Raw genomic sequence first — 17,895 nt, 5'->3', positions numbered from 1 at the left:
GGACAAAGAAACACAGATATTGGACAACAGATAATTTGAAAAGAGTGTTATGGATCTTAACCCCATTGAGCTTTTGTGGGATCAGCTAGACTGTAAGGTGCGTGAGAAGTGCCCGACAGGACCGCCACATCTATGGCAAGTGCTACAGGAAGCGTGGGGTGAAATGTCACCGGTGTATCTGCACAAACTGACAGCTAGAATGCTTTAAGAATTTCTGAACATTTTATTCAAATTGTAATAGTAATTTTTCACATTATTAATGTCCTGACTATACATTGTGATCAGTTGAATGTCACTTTGGTGAATAAAAGTACCAATTTCTTTCCATAAGAGCAAAATCTGTACATTATTCCACACTTTTGGCCGCCAGTGTGTGTGTGTGCGTACATACATACATATATATAAATAATCTCTCTCTCTCATATTATATATATGCACACACACACATATTTACACATACTTGTACGTATACAACACCATATTACAAAACTGTGTTACCCTGCAGATCTGTACAGCATAGTTGAGGACAGTTTTTAGGTCTATATGAGCTTTGTTTCTGGGGAGGTATTCCTTCAGACTGCCCGCCGGCAAAAACTCCATTATCAGCTTAATGGATCTGCCACCTTAAAACAAAAACATTGAGATATTTGCTCAATGGACACATGCGTTCAATATCTAGACATCCAGTACCAACATGCATTACAAATGTATAATATTCATTGTGTTCAGAATTGTGATTTACCCTCTTCATGGCAGATGCCCTTATATTTGACGATGTTCTCATGGTAAAGTTCTCTCAGGATGTGAATCTCACACCACAGGTTGCTGCTCTGCTCTTCTCGGTTCTCTGGCTTTAGAGACTTCACAGCCACCAGTTCTCCTGTCCGATCTCCTCGTGGGTCATACCGACACAACTCCACCTTCCCAAAATGACCCTGAACACACACATTTACAAAGATGAATCCCAGTCAAACCGGGTGATGGCCAGTAAAATGATAACCATATTGTCCTTGATGACTATAAAGACACATCACACGGTGTAAATACCTCTCCAAGGTCTCTGATCTTTTTGAGGAATCTCTTCTCAAACACTGTTGGGTCCACCTCTAGTGTGCGAACTGGCTGAATGGAGGGGTCTGGAGAAAACACAATCATTGCATTAAATACCCAAATCAAACACATTGATGGGGACAAATAATAGAAATCTGGATTTTCCTTGCTCTTTAAAAAAAAAAAAAAAAAAAAAAAGGAAAAAATTATTTGATGTACAATCTTCATGCTTATGTCAAGCATATGAGCAGATTTAAATATTCCCATATACATATCAAAGCTAATTCTTTATTAAGCAACTTGTCTCACCATGATGTACAAATGTAAAAAAAAAAATAAATAAGAGTTTTACGAAACATCAAATTTTTAAAAAGCTTCAAGAATGAAGAAAATCAAATTATCATGTTTGCGTTGTATTCCAACAGGACTATCAGTACAATCACTAGATATGACTGTAGGTCTTAGCATTGAACACAAGGGGGCAGGATTGATAGCACTAATATTACAAACTTAAATGGAACCCAGTTTGGTAAACAGTTAAAGCTGAAATTCCCCTTTTTTTTTCAGACTGATAAAAAGAAAACTTCCAGGCATATTTACATTTTAATTCAATTACACGTGTGTATATTTGTCTTCATACACAAGTTGTTTTTGCTCTGTCTGCATTTCTTACTCTGTTTTTCCACCATGTCAATGTCTCTGACAATGGCCCTGAAGAAGGGTCTCTGGTGGGGGTCATAGGTCATACAGTGGGTCATGAGCTTGGCCAGTTCCTCACAGTCTGGGGTGGCCAACTGGCACTGTGCTGCATAAAACCTCTCTTTCTGCTCAGAGACAAAGAAAAGTGCACCATCAACAAGTAGTACATTATCAAGCACATTATCCAAATAAATAAATAGGTTACAGGTGCACTTAGTAATTTTGTTGTGCTGACTGATTTGGCAGTGGTCTTGAACTTCTATTGGCGTGGAGGCAGCATCATGCAAAAGCAATCATTTTCAGTTACAGATGCTATTGTAAAAAAGTGCTATTTACAATCAGCCATGATTCATTAATGCTGGGAGAAAAAGTGTCCAACAATAAGGGGGTTAATGAAATAAAATAAGCATTCAACTCATCATGTAATCTCAACATGTTGGTCCCCATGAGACAGCCTGGCACCATGTAAAATAAAACAGCTTTTAAGCCACTGATATGACTGAAGGCTCTTTCTCATATGAGTGTTCATGATCATAAGTGTCTTTTTCAAAAGGACTATTAATTTCTTATTGGTAAAAAACAATATTACTTTGTTTCAGTTAGAACATGTGTAATGCTGTTACCTCCGTGAGTTTCTTGTCCTTGAGGGGTATTTCCCCATTATAACAGATCTCCCACAGAGTTGTGCCAAAGCCCCACTTATCTGCTGCTACGCTCAGATTAGCTGTGTCCTGTACACACTCAGGAGCAATCCAAGGAATCCTGTCCACACACTCTGTAGACACACAAAGTGCACTGTCATACAATTCTTCCTTGACATGACCAAAAACCCGAAGACACAATTTATTGGGCAAATAATTCTCATTTTAGGGGGTTTCTACAATTATCTAATCATTCAAACACACACTGCAGTTTCAAAAATCATCTTTATTGTTCACAAGTTGTTGTTTTTATTTATTTTTTTGCCTTTAAAAGGGCATGTCATTTAATACATGATCTCTTGGCAACTGTTAACACTTTTCTTGTACCCTATCTGTGCTTCAGTTCCTTTCATTGCCCCTTTCATTCCTGTCTCTGTTTTCCACACACACCCCAAAACACAACCAGTCTTTCCTGTAACAGTCCCTGGCACACAGCAAACAAAGAGCTTCTCTGGTCTATGAAGTGCTTCAGGGAGTTGAGGTGGACCTCAGCCAACAAAATTCCTGTCAGTTATGGTATCTTTTACGAGCAGTCCATTTTCACAGTCCACTAAATCCAGGCTATCAAATTCAGAACACTCTCTGGGATGCTTTTACACTGGAAATGAACAAGATTTTGTGTTTAATTGTATTTATTTATTTAATTTTAAAATCACGTTTATATTACAAGATGATGATGTAGATATATCATCTCAAAGTCTCTCACCCTCAAGGGAGCAGTGATGCAGAAACAGTAAGAAAGTCTTAGTAAGACTGTAATAATGTGTGTATGAAGGCTGTATTAAAGTAATAATAATGCCAGTGTCTAGGCTGATGTGTAAATGAATTTATAAGGTGGTCATAATGCCTGTATTAAAATTGATAAAATGTTAATAAAGTGGTCATATAGCCTGTGTGAAGGTTTAAAGCATGTTAATATAGTGGTCATAAAGCCTGTATGAACATTTATAGCATGTTAAAATAATGGTCATAATGCCTGTATGAATGTTGAATAAATGAAGGTATGATGGTTTATATCATGTTAATAAAGTGGTCATAATGCCTGTATGAAGGTTTATAGCATGTTAATATAATGGTCATAATGCATGTATGACGATTTATAAAATGTTAATAAAGTGGTCAAAATGCCTGTATGAGGTTTATAAGCATGTTAATATAATGGTCATAATGCCTGTATGAAGGTTGATAAGATTTTAATAAAAGTGGTCATAATGCCTGATGAAGGTTTATAGCATGTTAATATAATGGTCATAATGCATGTTTGACGATTTACATTATGTTAATAAAGTGGTCAAAATATATAGCATGTAAATAAAAGTGGTCAAAATGCCTGTATGAGGTTTAAAGCTTGTTAATATAATGGTCATAATGTCTGGTTGAAGGTTTATAGCATGTAAACATAATGGTCAAAATGCCTGTATGAATTTTGATAACATGTTTTAAAGTGGTCATAATGCCTTTATGAAGGTTTAGAGCAAGATAATAAAGTGGTCATAATGCCTATATGAAGGATTATAGCATGTTAATAAGGATCACATTTGCTCATAATAAATCTCTCACCTTCTCTGCTGAGTACAGTAATGGGTATGCCGGGGTCACTCAGTTTGATGAAGGCTCCTCCCTCTCCATTCAGCCCATCTCGAGCCACCAGAATGTTCTTGCTACACACATTTCCATGAACCAGCTTCTTATCCTCCTACATGATACAAACACACAGCAGTTATTCAGACCCAATATATTCTGATTGTATAACACTACATAATAACATCTTGTAATATGCTATATATTGCTAAACATATATATATATATATATATATATATATATATATATATATATACATATATATATATACACATATATACACATATATATATATATACATATATACACATATATATATATATATATATATACACACACACATACATACATATATATATATATATACATACATATATATATATATATACACACACATACATACACATATATATATATATATATATATATATATATACACACACATACACACACACACACACATATTACACACACACACACACACACACACGTATACTGCTTAACAAATCTGTTTAAGATTGATTAATCAAAGCAGAACTGTAAGAATTATGACATTTCTATCTGCCGTTTCTATCAACTATCTTGATGTTCATGAACTACTGATTAGTTAATTGTTAGATATGTTTTTTTTAATGTTATTATTCAAAGTTATAAAGTCTTATGGATAGAGATGCACAATACATCAGTACCATCTTGGTTATCGGCTGGTGTTTGTGATTTTTTATTTATTCATTTGTGTTAGCTGATACATATTTAATTGTAAATGTACATTTCTGCCCATTTCAGAGTTTGCTGTATTAAAACGGTGATGTACTCTACCGCTTACTCAGAGACTGCAATAGATGACAGCAAAGATTCAACCCTTTAAAAGCTTGATCCATAGAAACAGGGTGTGCTTGAAGAGTGCTTCCCCTTTAAGAGCTGTGTGCACGTTGTGTGCAGTTTATTGCTTTTTGTTTTGGTGTTTGTTTCGTTGTCTTTACCAGATAGCTGAGGGCGCTAGCCAACTGTTTGGCCACCTGGAACTTCCATGCGGTGCTGAGAGGTTCGGTCTGTCTGCGCATGAATAGATCCAGTGGACCATATTGAACAAACTCCTCCACCATGATATCTACACAGAGAGAGATATAGAGAGAGATACAGTCTTTTGTAAACATGCTCAGCTATCAAATTATCTTTCTCTCCGACAAACACGGTTCCTCCTCACACATGCAAATTCTCTTGTGCAAACACGCAGACACACCCATCGTGTGCACATGGACGGTTGTCCCCTGGCTATTTACATTTGCTGCTCAGTGGAGCAGCAGCTGTAGTTCGCTATATAAAAACTTTACCTGCAGTCTTTGCTCAATCAAATGCTCTGTGTTTGTTATCGGCCGATTCATTTTTGCTTTCCCCTCACAAAAATAACAATCCTAAAATATTTGCATGTCAAAGAACTATTGAACAAAAATGTATTCCTGTTCAGCTCTTGTCTGTATGCATGTTTTCTTGTTTTACACTTAACTTTTCTTGCATTTAGGCTTGTTTCTCCTAGCTCTTTTGATTTTTGGTAACATCAGAGGGAAATTCACCCTCTGTTTCTCATTGGGGAAAAACACTGCAAGTGAGCCTGATCTACATGGTCAGGTGAAGAATGACAGTGTCTTTAAGTTCTCTTTGTAAAGACATAAATTACTTTTGCACCAGTTCCTATAATTGCTGGACACAATTCAACAGGCCAAATAAAAAACAATGACCTATTTCTCATTCATGGCATGCAAAGCTAGAACAAAAGAGAACAAAATGGAATAGTTGTAGGATCCTGCACAGTTCATACATTTCTATCTGGAAACAGTTGTGAATTACTAAGGTAAAAGACTGTTTTCCAGTGTTAAACACAAGAGAAAGCACTTGTGTGCTTCAGTGGAAGCAAATAAATCTGACCTTTTGTACAAAAGAGTTAACATGGTCATTGTCATTTGAATGGTGACCTAGAAATAATGAAGAATCATAAATCACTCTTTACATCATAAAGAAATCTAAAGAATTTCTTTTCAAAATCCTGAAACTTTCCAGGTTTAAATTTGTTTTTGAATCCCTTTGTACTTGCATCAACATCACTATACAGCAATCATTAGATACAGCATGAATCACACTACGTGACTAGACTGGCTATACCCTTGACACATTTGTGTAATGCACTTACTTTCCTGGTGACGGACACACACTCCATAGAGCAGGGCGATGTGTTTATGAGAGATCTGACGCATCATACTGGCTGTCTCAAAAAAGGCCTGAGAAGAGATACAGAAGGACATACTTTTAATGTCAGAAAAGTACCATGTATGTCACCATGTATGACAGAATCATACTCTAATCAAGTATATGTGTCTGATTTCCAGTAAAAAAGATCTAAAAGAAGATAAATGTATCTGCCTAGCAAAACCGCACAAGATATTATGGCTTGTTTTCAGATAATTTATCTTGAATATACAGTAGGTGTAAATAGTCTTGGTGAACTGGCAGATTTTTTCATGTGATTTCAATATAACAAATATCAAAACAAATCAGCAAAGAGAACATGAAAAATGTGTGAGGGCCCAGTCATGATTAGGGATAGGAATCATAAGAAATTTAAAGATTTCGGTTCCAATTCTTCTAAACGATTCCGGTTCCTTGACGATTCCAGAAATGATTCCATTAGTGATTCTTTTAGTACTTTTAAGGATTAATTATTTGGAAATAAGAGATGCAGTTCTTCTTGCATTTACTACCCTCTGCAGTCTGTTGCCAAATGTTACCCCTAAACCTAACCCTTACCCTAAAACCTACCTCTAACCCCCAACCCCAACTCTACCTCTAAAGCTACCCATACCACAACTTCAATAGCAGCAAATGCAATTTTTTTGCAGAACAACATGTAGTTACACAGTAAATACATTTTGTTGTATGTATTTTAATGTTAGTAAATAGTAGTGACAGACACTTAACATAAAGTGTGACCCAAATCAGGAATACATCTAAAACAATTATTTTGGCATGTTATCAGAATATATATAGGAGGCATATATGCAGTAAAATAATTCATCTTAATTATATTTTAAATAAAAATTCTAAACAAGCAAGAAATGTGACAGCATATTTCATTAATTTATTATTTTTATAAAATTACACTTATTATAAAAAAACTCATGTGTATCTTCAACTACTATTGTCATATAAACAAGTAGTCAGTAACACGGTCTGAAGTACAACATGAAATAACAGTAATAGTTCCAGAGACAGTTGTGTTATGTAGTCTTATGCTGTACTTCAGGCTTGTGATACTTCAACAGTTCTTATTTCTTATTTCAGAGCTGGACATTCATAACTTGCACATCAGTATTAAAATAATTTATTAACCACTTCGACTGAAGTGTTTTTGATCCACTAAAAAGAACCTGCTCATAAGAGTCATTTGTTCGGGAATCAAAATTCACTGGTAACGCTGTAGATACAGTAGGGGGCAGCACTGCAGCTAAACTACGCTGCAGGTAACCGCTAACGGAACCTAAAGTCATAAAAATCATACAGTTCTGGTATTTTTTCAAAAATGGAACCGGTTCTTGGGATCCAATCCTAGTCATGATTGACCCCCTCCAAGTTTTCCATGTATTCCCACATGTATAACTCACCAAAGAGATATCTCTGTGTCCTGATCCCAGCACTTTCAACACCACCTTCATCTCCTGCGTGTATCCTCCCATCTCATCATCATCATCATCCTCACTCTTTAGCTTTAGAATACCTACATAAATGTTGGTTCTCGTCCCTCGTCCCAAATGCTCACCCTGAACAAAACCACAATGACAGAAATATTCACACAAAGGTGATATAAGCAGGCATATGACAGAACGTGACTGTCTACAGTAAATTTTTGACAATGTCTGCTTTTCATTTCATATTTTAAGTGCTGTCAGTATACAGTATTTGGTTCAAAATCCCTCAGTTATTTAGTGAAAATATTCAGAGCAGTTTGTCACCTGTACAATCTCCTCCTTAAGGATGCGGTGGAAACTCAGCTGGCTGACTTGAGGCTGTCTCTGGGGGACGGGCTCTCGGTTTGTGGTCATCACCAATAGGTTGGATATTTCTTAAGGACAAAAAGACCATTTTAATTGGTGGGAAATACATGAACAGGTTGGTCACAAAGACCTACATCTCCATTCATACCTTTTGAGTATATCAGAATGTAGACTATCACTCAAAAGTAAGTTTTGAAAATTTGTGATTCTCATGATCCTAAAAAACCTTTTGAATGTTTCTTGGCTGAACTTATTTCTGTAGTCAAATACTGTGTATATTGTGCCTACATATGAATCTTTTTATAAAACTACCATTTAATGATAATCTTCTACAGATACACACACACACATACATATATATGCGTGTATATATTATATATATATATATATATATATATACACACACAAACACACACACACACACACACGTACGTATGTATGTATATATATATATATACAGTGGTGTGAAAAAGTGTTTGCCCCCTTCCTGATTTCTTATTTTTTTGCATGTTTGTCACACTTAAATGTTTCAGATCATCAAACAAGTTTAAATATTAGTCAAAGATAACACAAGTAAACACAAAATGCAGTTTTAAAATTAAGGTTGTTATTATTAAGGGAAAACAAAATCCAAACCTACATGGCCCTGTGTGAAAAAGTGTTTACCCCACCTGTTAAAACATAACTTAACTGTGGTTTATCACACCTGAGTTCAATTTCTCTAGCCACACCCAGGCCTGATTACTGCCACACCTGTTCTCAATCAAGAAATCACTTAAATAGGACCTGCCTGACAAAGTGAAGTAGACCAAAAGATCTTCAAAAGCTAGACATCATGCCGAGATCCAAAGAAATTCAGGAACAAATGAGAAAGAAAGTAATTGAGATCTATCAGTCTGGAAAAGGTTATAAAGCCATTTCTAAAGCTTTGGGACTCCAGAGAACCACAGTGAGAGCCATTATCCACAAATGGCGAAAACATGGAACAGTGGTGAACCTTCCCAGGAGTGGCAGGCCGACCAAAATTACCCCAAGAGCGCAGCGACGACTCATCCAAGAGGTCACAAAAGACCCCACAACAACATCCAAAGAACTGCAGGCCTCACTTGCCTCAGTTAAGGTCAGTGTTCATGACTCCACCATAAGAAAGAGACTGGGCAAAAATGGCCTGCATGGCAGAGTTCCAAGACGAAAACCACTGCTGAGCAAAAAGAACATTAAGGCTCGTCTCATTTTTGCCAGAAAACATCTTGATGATCCCCAAGACTTTTGGGAAAATACTCTGTGGACTGACGAGACAAAAGTTGAACTTTTTGGAAGGTGTGTGTCCCATTACATCTGGCGTAAAAGTAACACCGCATTTCAGAAAAAGAACATCATACCAATAGTAAAATATGGTGGTGGTAGTGTGATGGTCTGGGGCTGTTTTGCTGCTTCAGGACCTGGAAGACTTGCTGTGATAAATGGAACCATGAATTCTGCTGTCTACCAAAAAATCCTGAAGGAGAACGTCCGGCCATCTGTTCGTGACCTCAAGCTGAAGCGAACTTGGGTTCTGCAGCAGGACAATGATCCAAAACACACCAGCAAGTCCACCTCTGAATGGCTGAAGAAAAACAAAATGAAGACTTTGGAGTGGCCTAGTCAAAGTCCTGACCTGAATCCTATTGAGATGCTGTGGCATGACCTTAAAAAGGCAGTTCATGCTCGAAAACCCTCCAATGTGGCTGAATTACAACAATTCTGCAAAGATGAGTGGGCCAAAATTCCTCCACAGCGCTGTAAAAGACTCATTGCAAGTTATCGCAAACACTTGATTGCAGTTGTTGCTGCTAAGGGTGGCCCAACCAGTTATTAGGTTTAGGGGGCAATCGCTTTTTCACACAGGGCCATGTAGGTTTGGATTTTGTTTTCCCTTAATAATAACAACCTTCATTTAAAAACTGCATTTTGTGTTTACTTGTGTTATCTTTGACTAATATTTAAACTTGTTTGATGATCTGAAACATTTAAGTGTGACAAACATGCAAAAAAATAAGAAATCAGGAAGGGGGCAAACACTTTTTCACACCACTGTATATATATATATATATATATACACACACACACACACACACACATATATATGCATATATATATATATATATATATACACACACACACATACACACACACACACACACACCTATGTATATATACACACACACATATATGCGTGTATATATATATATATATTTATTTATTTTTATTTTTTTTATTTTTTCCAAATGGATTATGTGGGCCGAATAGCAAGCGAAAGCAGCCAACAAGTGCACAGCATACATGGGAACTACTTTTATACTTTAAAATGGCATACCAGGTGGATACCTAATGAAGTCGGTTGAGCGAATGCCCAGAATGTGTAGAGCTGTAATCTAGACGAAGGGTGGCTACTTTGAAGAAGCTAAAATGTATATTTTGTTAATTGTTTAAGATTTTTGGTAAATTCATAATATGCATTATTCCATAATTTCGATTACCTTTATCATTCTAAAATGTGGGGAAAAGAAGTAATAATAAAAAAGTAGTTATGTCCAAACATTTTAAGGTGGTCGTGTATAAGCATTTGTGTGTGTAAAACAACTGCTAATTACGTATTCTTACCAAATTCTTTAGGAGTTGCAAAAATACATAAATATAAATACAGAACATGTACGTGTGTGTGTGTAAAGGATAACTACCCCCACTTAAACAAAGAGCGGGGAAGAGGAAGTTGTGCAGTGACACAAGAGTGCACTGTTATCCAAAACACGACACATGCTACACTAAAACATTAAACGTGTGTGTACACGTGTCCAGGTACATTCATTGTATTTGTGTGTGTTAGCGTGTTCATTCTTCAGCAATCAGCTGGTCTTTTTGTCTACTTGTTGACATCATCTTGATCCAGACCTACACAGCTCTGTTTATATGAGTGCAAGTAGGATAAAGAGATCAAGAGATGTGAACAACGGAAACCCACATTTACTACATTTCCTGCCTGTCACTGATGCCTCAGCATGTACTCTCAGAAGAGCACACGTAAACAAGACCAGATAAAGACTTACATCAAGTCTGATATTCAATAACTGGGCGTTTTTCGCAGCCAAATCATTCCTGATGTTTAAGTAGTTTCTGAAGTGTAACTATTTAAGTAATATGCTGATTCAAAATGAAAAGTTTCATTCAGGGTCCAAATATAAAGGGATAGTTCATCTAAAATGACACTGACAGTCTCAGTCACCCTTCATTTCATAGTAATGGTGACAGAGGCTGTCAGTCCCTAACATTTAATCTAATATCTCCCTTTGTGTTCCATGGACGAATGAAAGGTATCCGGGTTTGGAAGAACATGGAAGTTGAGAGTAAATTATGACAGAAATTTCATTTTTTGGTAAACCATTCCTTTAACACGTACCAAACCCCAACATATGACTTTGCTGAGTAAATAAAATGGAGCTACTTGCCCACTGACACTAATCTTTTTAGGAACAGCAACATAATACATGGTTTATATCAAATTATAAGAAAGATAGTCTGACCCTCAACGTGAGAGATTCAAGCCATTCAAATTGTGTACTAAAGAAAACCTTTGCCGTGACTCACGCGAGTGACACAATCATCTGCACCGTTTGTCATACTTGCATACGCAAGAGTTAAACAGCTAAATAATCTCATTGTAAAAGTGACAGAAATAGGTCTATTTTTAATTTAAAAAAAATTACGCAATACAGTTTTATGACCTGTAAGAAACACTTATGGCTGAATTCTCTTAAGTCATCTGCCACTGGCAGGTAGAACAAAAAAAGTTTATTTTGGACCCTGGTTTCACAGCAGTAAACTGATATTCGTTCATCTCTCTTATGGCCATTTAGCCTGGTCAGATCCAACTGATGGTTGGCTGGATAAAGCTTCTGTTTATGGATCTGAAATCTGAGACTGCACAGCTATTTGCTGCCAGTTTCACAGCTGCCCAAAGTCATGCAAGGATATGATTAATCGAATCTTACCTCTCTAAAGAGCACTGTGACATTAACAAAGGACTGAAAAAAAGCTGGTCACTATAAAGCAAATTCCTCTTTCAGCTCAAAAAGTCAAAACATTTAGTGTTTGACTGCCTCGTTTCTAGATTTACATACTTCTGAGATACATGTTCTGAGTTCTTACATGTCCCACAGTGAGATAAGGAGGCATAAAATGCAAACTCGAGGTGATAAAAACAGTCCGGAAATGACAAAGAAAGTAGCAGTGGAAAATGTGGCAGCAGAAATGTTCAGCAGTTTGGTTTGTGCAATTCCAAATGCAACTAAATCCAGGAGTGAAACACTTATTGTGCTATAGAGCAGCCATGTGACAGAAACAGTTTTATACAACATTATACACATCAGCTCACAGGAATGTTTATTTGCTCTATGAATGAACAAATCCACTACCTCAGAGAAAAGGCGAGACTTGACATTCTTTTACACAGTTCTGCATTCATGTAATCTGATGAGTTTGATATAATTGTGTACTGTATTTAATAGAAATTAGAATCTGACGTACTTGGGTATTTATTCATGGCAATGTATGTTCCAGGAAATTGTATATACATTTTTGTTGTAATAAGTGTACATTTTTATTTATTGCCCCTACATTGCATTTGCTTCAAGTTTTGTTAGCACATTGCTTCAGTTGATGAACTGGCAGCCAAATCAATATATGAGGAAGACATTCTTAGGAAGAATAATAGAAAAACTGTAAAAGATCTATGAAATGTTGTACTCTTCTAGCAAACAGCATACACAAGAGCAAATAACAATATACTGTTTTAAAGGGACAGTTTACCGTAAAATAAATTATTTAAATCACACTTGTGCTTTTTTTTATTTTTCCAAGTAACATATTATATATATATATATATTCCAGAGTGTTCACTCTACTCTTTTCCATATAATAAAAGCATATACTCATCAGGAGCTGTCAAGCTCCAAGAGACAAAAAAGCACCATAAACAATTTGTATGATTCATGCACTACATTAAAAGTATTCTAAAGCCATACAATAGCTTTGTGTGAGGAACAGACCAAAAGATGCTATTCACTGAAAATCTTCCCCACCGCCATAACTATCAAATCTCATTCGTGGTTGCACACATTCAAAGAACGTCATATGGGTTTAGACCAACATGAAGGTGAGTAAATGAAGACAGAATTATCATTTTTGGGTGACCAATTCCAAGTAACATTGCTGTCTTGCCCACCTTTGCAATTAAAAAATTCATTCCACTCAATTCTTCCAAACAGAAAAAAAAAAAAGGAAAAGAAGAACAGACTGACAAATGCATTGGTTGTTTATTGGTGCTGCAGCCAGATGGGACACACTAACAGTTAAAAAGGACAAAACACTGAAATCGAAGGCCGCCAAATTAATTTCGGATTTCAGTGCATACTACCATACTTGCATATGGCAGATGTAGAAAGAGTAATAGGAGTAGAATGCCGTTCCGAATTCAGCCAATGACTTAATAGCATTTAATTTCCTGTTACAGCACTGCACTCATTTCTCTTATGTGCCAAAGTCTTTAAAAGGTTTAAGATCATCTATTTAACCCTCTGGGGTGTGAGGGTGTTTTGGGCCCTGGAGAAGTTTTGACATGCCTTGACATTTGTGCTTTTTTCAGTTGCTTAAAAACATATTAATGGCTAATGTCTGATAACACTGTATTCAGCACAAACTGGGCACAATAAAATGTTAACATGTATGTACATGTTTGTATTTTCTTTTGAAAATAATGTTTATGCATGATTTTTGAAAAAAACTAAAATTTTAAGTCACTGAAATAAGGCCATATAACACATACTAAACATTTGTTCACAAGACTTTTGAGATCTTGTAGCCTAGAGTTTTTGCTATAAAATGGTGTGAAAACCATCCTGATTACTCATTCATACAAAACAATATAGTCATTTAACTTTTGTAAGACACTTTTAGTGTTAGAAAGGCCATATGCGAGGAGGCGTAGATGATCATGAATATTGATGTGATTCACACCTAAGGAGACAAAGACCCTGCCCCTGAGAGAGAATTAACGTGAGGAGACTTAATGATTGAATGTATTGTTTGTAGCTTATTCACAAAATCAAGTTTAAGTTAAAAGTAATCTGACTATACATTTTCTTTACATAAAGACTTAAAAACTTTAGACCTACACTACCATTTAAAAGTTTTAGATCTGTAAGATTTTTTTAATGTTTTTAAAAGAAGTCTCTTCTGCTCACCAAGGCTGCATTTATTTGATCCAAAATACAGCAAAAACAGTGATATTGTGAAATATTTTTACAATTTAAAATAACTTTTCTATTTGAATACATTGTAAAATGCAATTTATTCCTGCGATCAAAGCTGAATTTTGAGCATCATTACTGCAGTCTTCAGTGTCACATGATCCTTCAGAAATCATTCTAATATGCTGATTTTCAAATATGAGCATATTTACAGCACATTTTACACATTTACACCCAAACAGATATTTGCAAGCACAAGCTTCGTTGATGATAATGAGGCAGCATAAACACTAGTTAAAATATAATCTAAACATTCATATAATTTTTTATATCATATACAGCATACAATTTAAATACCTGCTTTAGCCGAAACAACATTTAAATGTAACTAAAACTTGCCTATTAGGACACATTTCAAATTTCAATACTCTGAATACTGGCTGGCAAGTCTGGAAATAGTCCAACTAGTAAAATATGTACATGTTTATATAAATAGCATGTCAAGTAACGTATGTAAAACTAAATGATTATTCATCTGAAATTGTATCCTTGGCTGGATCAAGTCACTCTTCAAAATGCAAACATTCATCTTTGGATTTCCGCTCTTCTTCTGAGGAAAATGTGAACTCTTCGTCACTATCCAGGACCATCTGTAGAGCTTCCTCACCTGTGTAGCGTGCCATCTTCCAAACGCGCAGGAAAGTGAATGAATCTGATGAACTTGATGCTTTTTAAGGCACTGTTGGAGGCGTTTACCATTTACATTGATCGCCTCAGCACATTACCGTATGAATAGCGCGCTCTTCTGGTGGGTGTGATCACATTAGCGTTAATTAGCTGAGCCAAGAGAAACTGTACATCACTTTGTTTCATACAGATTACATTGCAGGAGAATATCTGTTTTAAATTTGAATTGTAGACATTTTAAGCTTTCTTTAGACATATGTTTCATGTTTGTATGATAAGAATTCACTGAATTTCAGTTCATTTTTGTGACGTGTTTCAGAAAGATGCTTGGAGACAGACAGCTGAAAGCGCACCCTGTTTATTTTCTTTATTTTACAAAAGCACAAGGTTTTGGTATTGTGAGTGTACACAAATAAAAGTAGACCCTTTATAGTTTCTAATGATGTCTTACACTTATCTGTATGCCCAAAAATGATGGAGTATTTTAAGTTGTTTCCGCTGTTAGGCGCCGACGTGTCCGTCGACCAAAGAGGGTTAATTGCTTTTAAGACCATTGACAACGCCAGCTCAGAATAACTGAAATACTGTCTCTTATTTGTCATTATTGATTAATTTTTAGCTCTATATTTAGTGAATAACAGTCTGACCTGTCAATACATTTTGAAAATTAATGTGCTGAACAAAAATTATGGCATTGAGTAGTATTTTGAATAACAGATGCTACACGTATCAATACAGGTGATGACAACGAAGGCTAATAAACATGTCAACTGGAAATTCTATAGCACACTTGACAAGCCCTGAAACAAACCCCAAACTTTACATCTTAATTCTCATAATTGCTCTAGGATTCAACCGTTCCACATGAGAAAAAAAACACAGACCTATGGAGTGTGCAGCAGTGCACATTTGAACACTGGAAAATCCTGGCCTTTCAGACAGTAACTTTCAGTAAAAAAATGGAGCAATAACCAATGCACTTGTGCTTTCCATTTAACTTTAAGTCATTTCAAAAGAAAAAGTTTATTCAGAGTGGCTCTAAAAATGTAAGCTTCATAGGACTTTTCTAGAGAAAATCCAATCCTCATAAATTGTGTTCTTAATTTATTTAATTAAACACAGGACCAATTTCAGCTTCTTATCAGGTTACAAACAAAAATCGCTTCACATACAATTGGGTGACGGACAGATGGATGCTGTGTTTGGTTGGTATGGATGAACGATTGGGTGATGGACGGATGGATACTATGCTTGATTGGTATGGATGGGTGATTGGGTGATGGACAGATAGATGCCGTGTTTAGTTGGAATGGATGGATGATTGGGTGACAGACAGATGGTTATTTGGTTGATGTGGATGGATGATCGGGTAACGAATGGATGGATGCTGTGTTTGACTGGTATGGATGGATGATTGGGTGATTGACAGATGGATGCTGTGCTTGATTGGTATGGATGGGTGGGTGATTGGGTGACGGATGGATAGATGCCATGTTTGTTTGGAATGGATGGGTGATTGGGTGACAGATGGATGGATGCTGTTTTTGGCTGATATGAATGGATGAACAGGTAACGAATGGATGGATGCTGTGTTTGGTATGGATGGGTGACTGAGTGAAGGATGGATGGATGCCATGTTTGGTTGGAATGGATGGATGATTGGGTGACAGACAGATGGATGCTGTGTTTCGATGGGTGATGGACAGATGGTTGTTGTGGGATTGAGTGATGGACAAATGGATGCTGTGTTTGACTGGATGGATGTTGTGTTTGATTGGGTGGTGGACGGACAGATGAATGGATAGAATGAGTCGTTTGATTGGGATGGATGCACGGAATGAGTTGTTTGATTGGAATGGATGGATGGATGGCATAGTGGGAATGAGCTATAATGATCAGGGATATCGCTTATCTGCAACTCTAACTGTTATTGAATGATGCAAAAAAAGTTCTTCTATTGCAAAATGAGCAAAGACTAGTGTTGGTACCTCTGGGTTGTGGTGGGCAGCAGCGGCGAAGCTGAAAGCGCAAGTTCTCTGTACGCAGGTTCTGGCCCTGCAGGTGCTCCAGGAGCTCCTTCAGAGTGGGCCTGAACGTCTCTGTTCCGAACAATCTGTAGCCCTGAGGGCTCGCTTCAATCTGAAAGTTCTTATACTGAGGAACAGGCCTTGACTCACACAGGTCCATCTGAAGGATAAAGAGAAATGGAAAATAAAAAGGTCAAACAAAAAAAGAAATCGAGAGAAGGAAAGCAAGAAAAGAACAGTGAGGGGAGAGAAGAGGATTTGTTAAACAAATCAGATGAACAGAGCATGTTAGGAGACTGTAAGCTGAGAAGTGTAAGTTTGCTCCTGGCTGACAGGGAAGTATTTGGTTACTGTAGAAATACATAAATACTGCTGATAACATGTAAAATGTACAGGTAGAAAAATGTCCTTTATTATTTGTTATGAGATTCCATCTCGTGCAGTTCTATTTGCATAAGGGATTTTCTCTTTGAAAAAAAGAATTGTCACAGAGGTGCTGCAGAGGAAACAGAACTTCAGTACCCTAAAAGCAAGTGATCAAGGGTCCAGTATGTGTCACAGCTCTGATGTTGTGGTTTGTGGTGCTGCTTCAGATACATATTCAGTGTGATACAGCTCTCTTAGTGAATAATAAATGCCAAAGCAGAGGAAATTATCTGAAACTGGATGCATTTCTGGAAAGATAAATCCACTAAGCTTCTCACAAAATGTACCAGCATTTATCGATGCACTGGAGTGTCATTACGTGTTGAAAAGATTTACAACAAATGTAACAAGCGGATCTGGTGATCAAAGACTAGTTCTGTCCAAGGAAAACAA

The 17,895-nt window shown here is 36.5% G+C and overlaps 1 protein-coding gene across 4 annotated transcripts in view; it reads right to left on the bottom strand.

Annotated features, from left to right (window-relative positions):
* LOC127449392 (tyrosine-protein kinase JAK1) overlaps positions 1-17,895 on the bottom strand; it is a 50,136-nt gene that overhangs the window by 5,634 nt on the left and 26,607 nt on the right. For all 4 annotated transcript variants that reach the window (XM_051712779.1, XM_051712780.1, XM_051712781.1 and 1 more), the window contains 11 exons: positions 17,038-17,236; positions 8,037-8,146; positions 7,689-7,844; positions 6,221-6,308; positions 5,016-5,143; positions 4,011-4,146; positions 2,373-2,524; positions 1,724-1,874; positions 1,048-1,136; positions 743-935; positions 499-623 (listed from right to left, as the gene is read on the bottom strand). In XM_051712779.1, the coding sequence (XP_051568739.1) occupies positions 499-623; positions 743-935; positions 1,048-1,136; positions 1,724-1,874; positions 2,373-2,524; positions 4,011-4,146; positions 5,016-5,143; positions 6,221-6,308; positions 7,689-7,844; positions 8,037-8,146; positions 17,038-17,236 (1,527 nt within the window). The remainder of the gene's footprint in view (positions 1-498; positions 624-742; positions 936-1,047; positions 1,137-1,723; positions 1,875-2,372; positions 2,525-4,010; positions 4,147-5,015; positions 5,144-6,220; positions 6,309-7,688; positions 7,845-8,036; positions 8,147-17,037; positions 17,237-17,895) is intronic.

Source organism: Myxocyprinus asiaticus, chromosome 12, assembly GCF_019703515.2.
Source record: "Myxocyprinus asiaticus isolate MX2 ecotype Aquarium Trade chromosome 12, UBuf_Myxa_2, whole genome shotgun sequence".
Classification (NCBI taxonomy): domain Eukaryota; kingdom Metazoa; phylum Chordata; class Actinopteri; order Cypriniformes; family Catostomidae; genus Myxocyprinus; species Myxocyprinus asiaticus.
The sequence above is the reverse complement of the archived record's forward strand: the minus strand, read 5'-3'. Positions and strand labels throughout refer to the sequence as shown.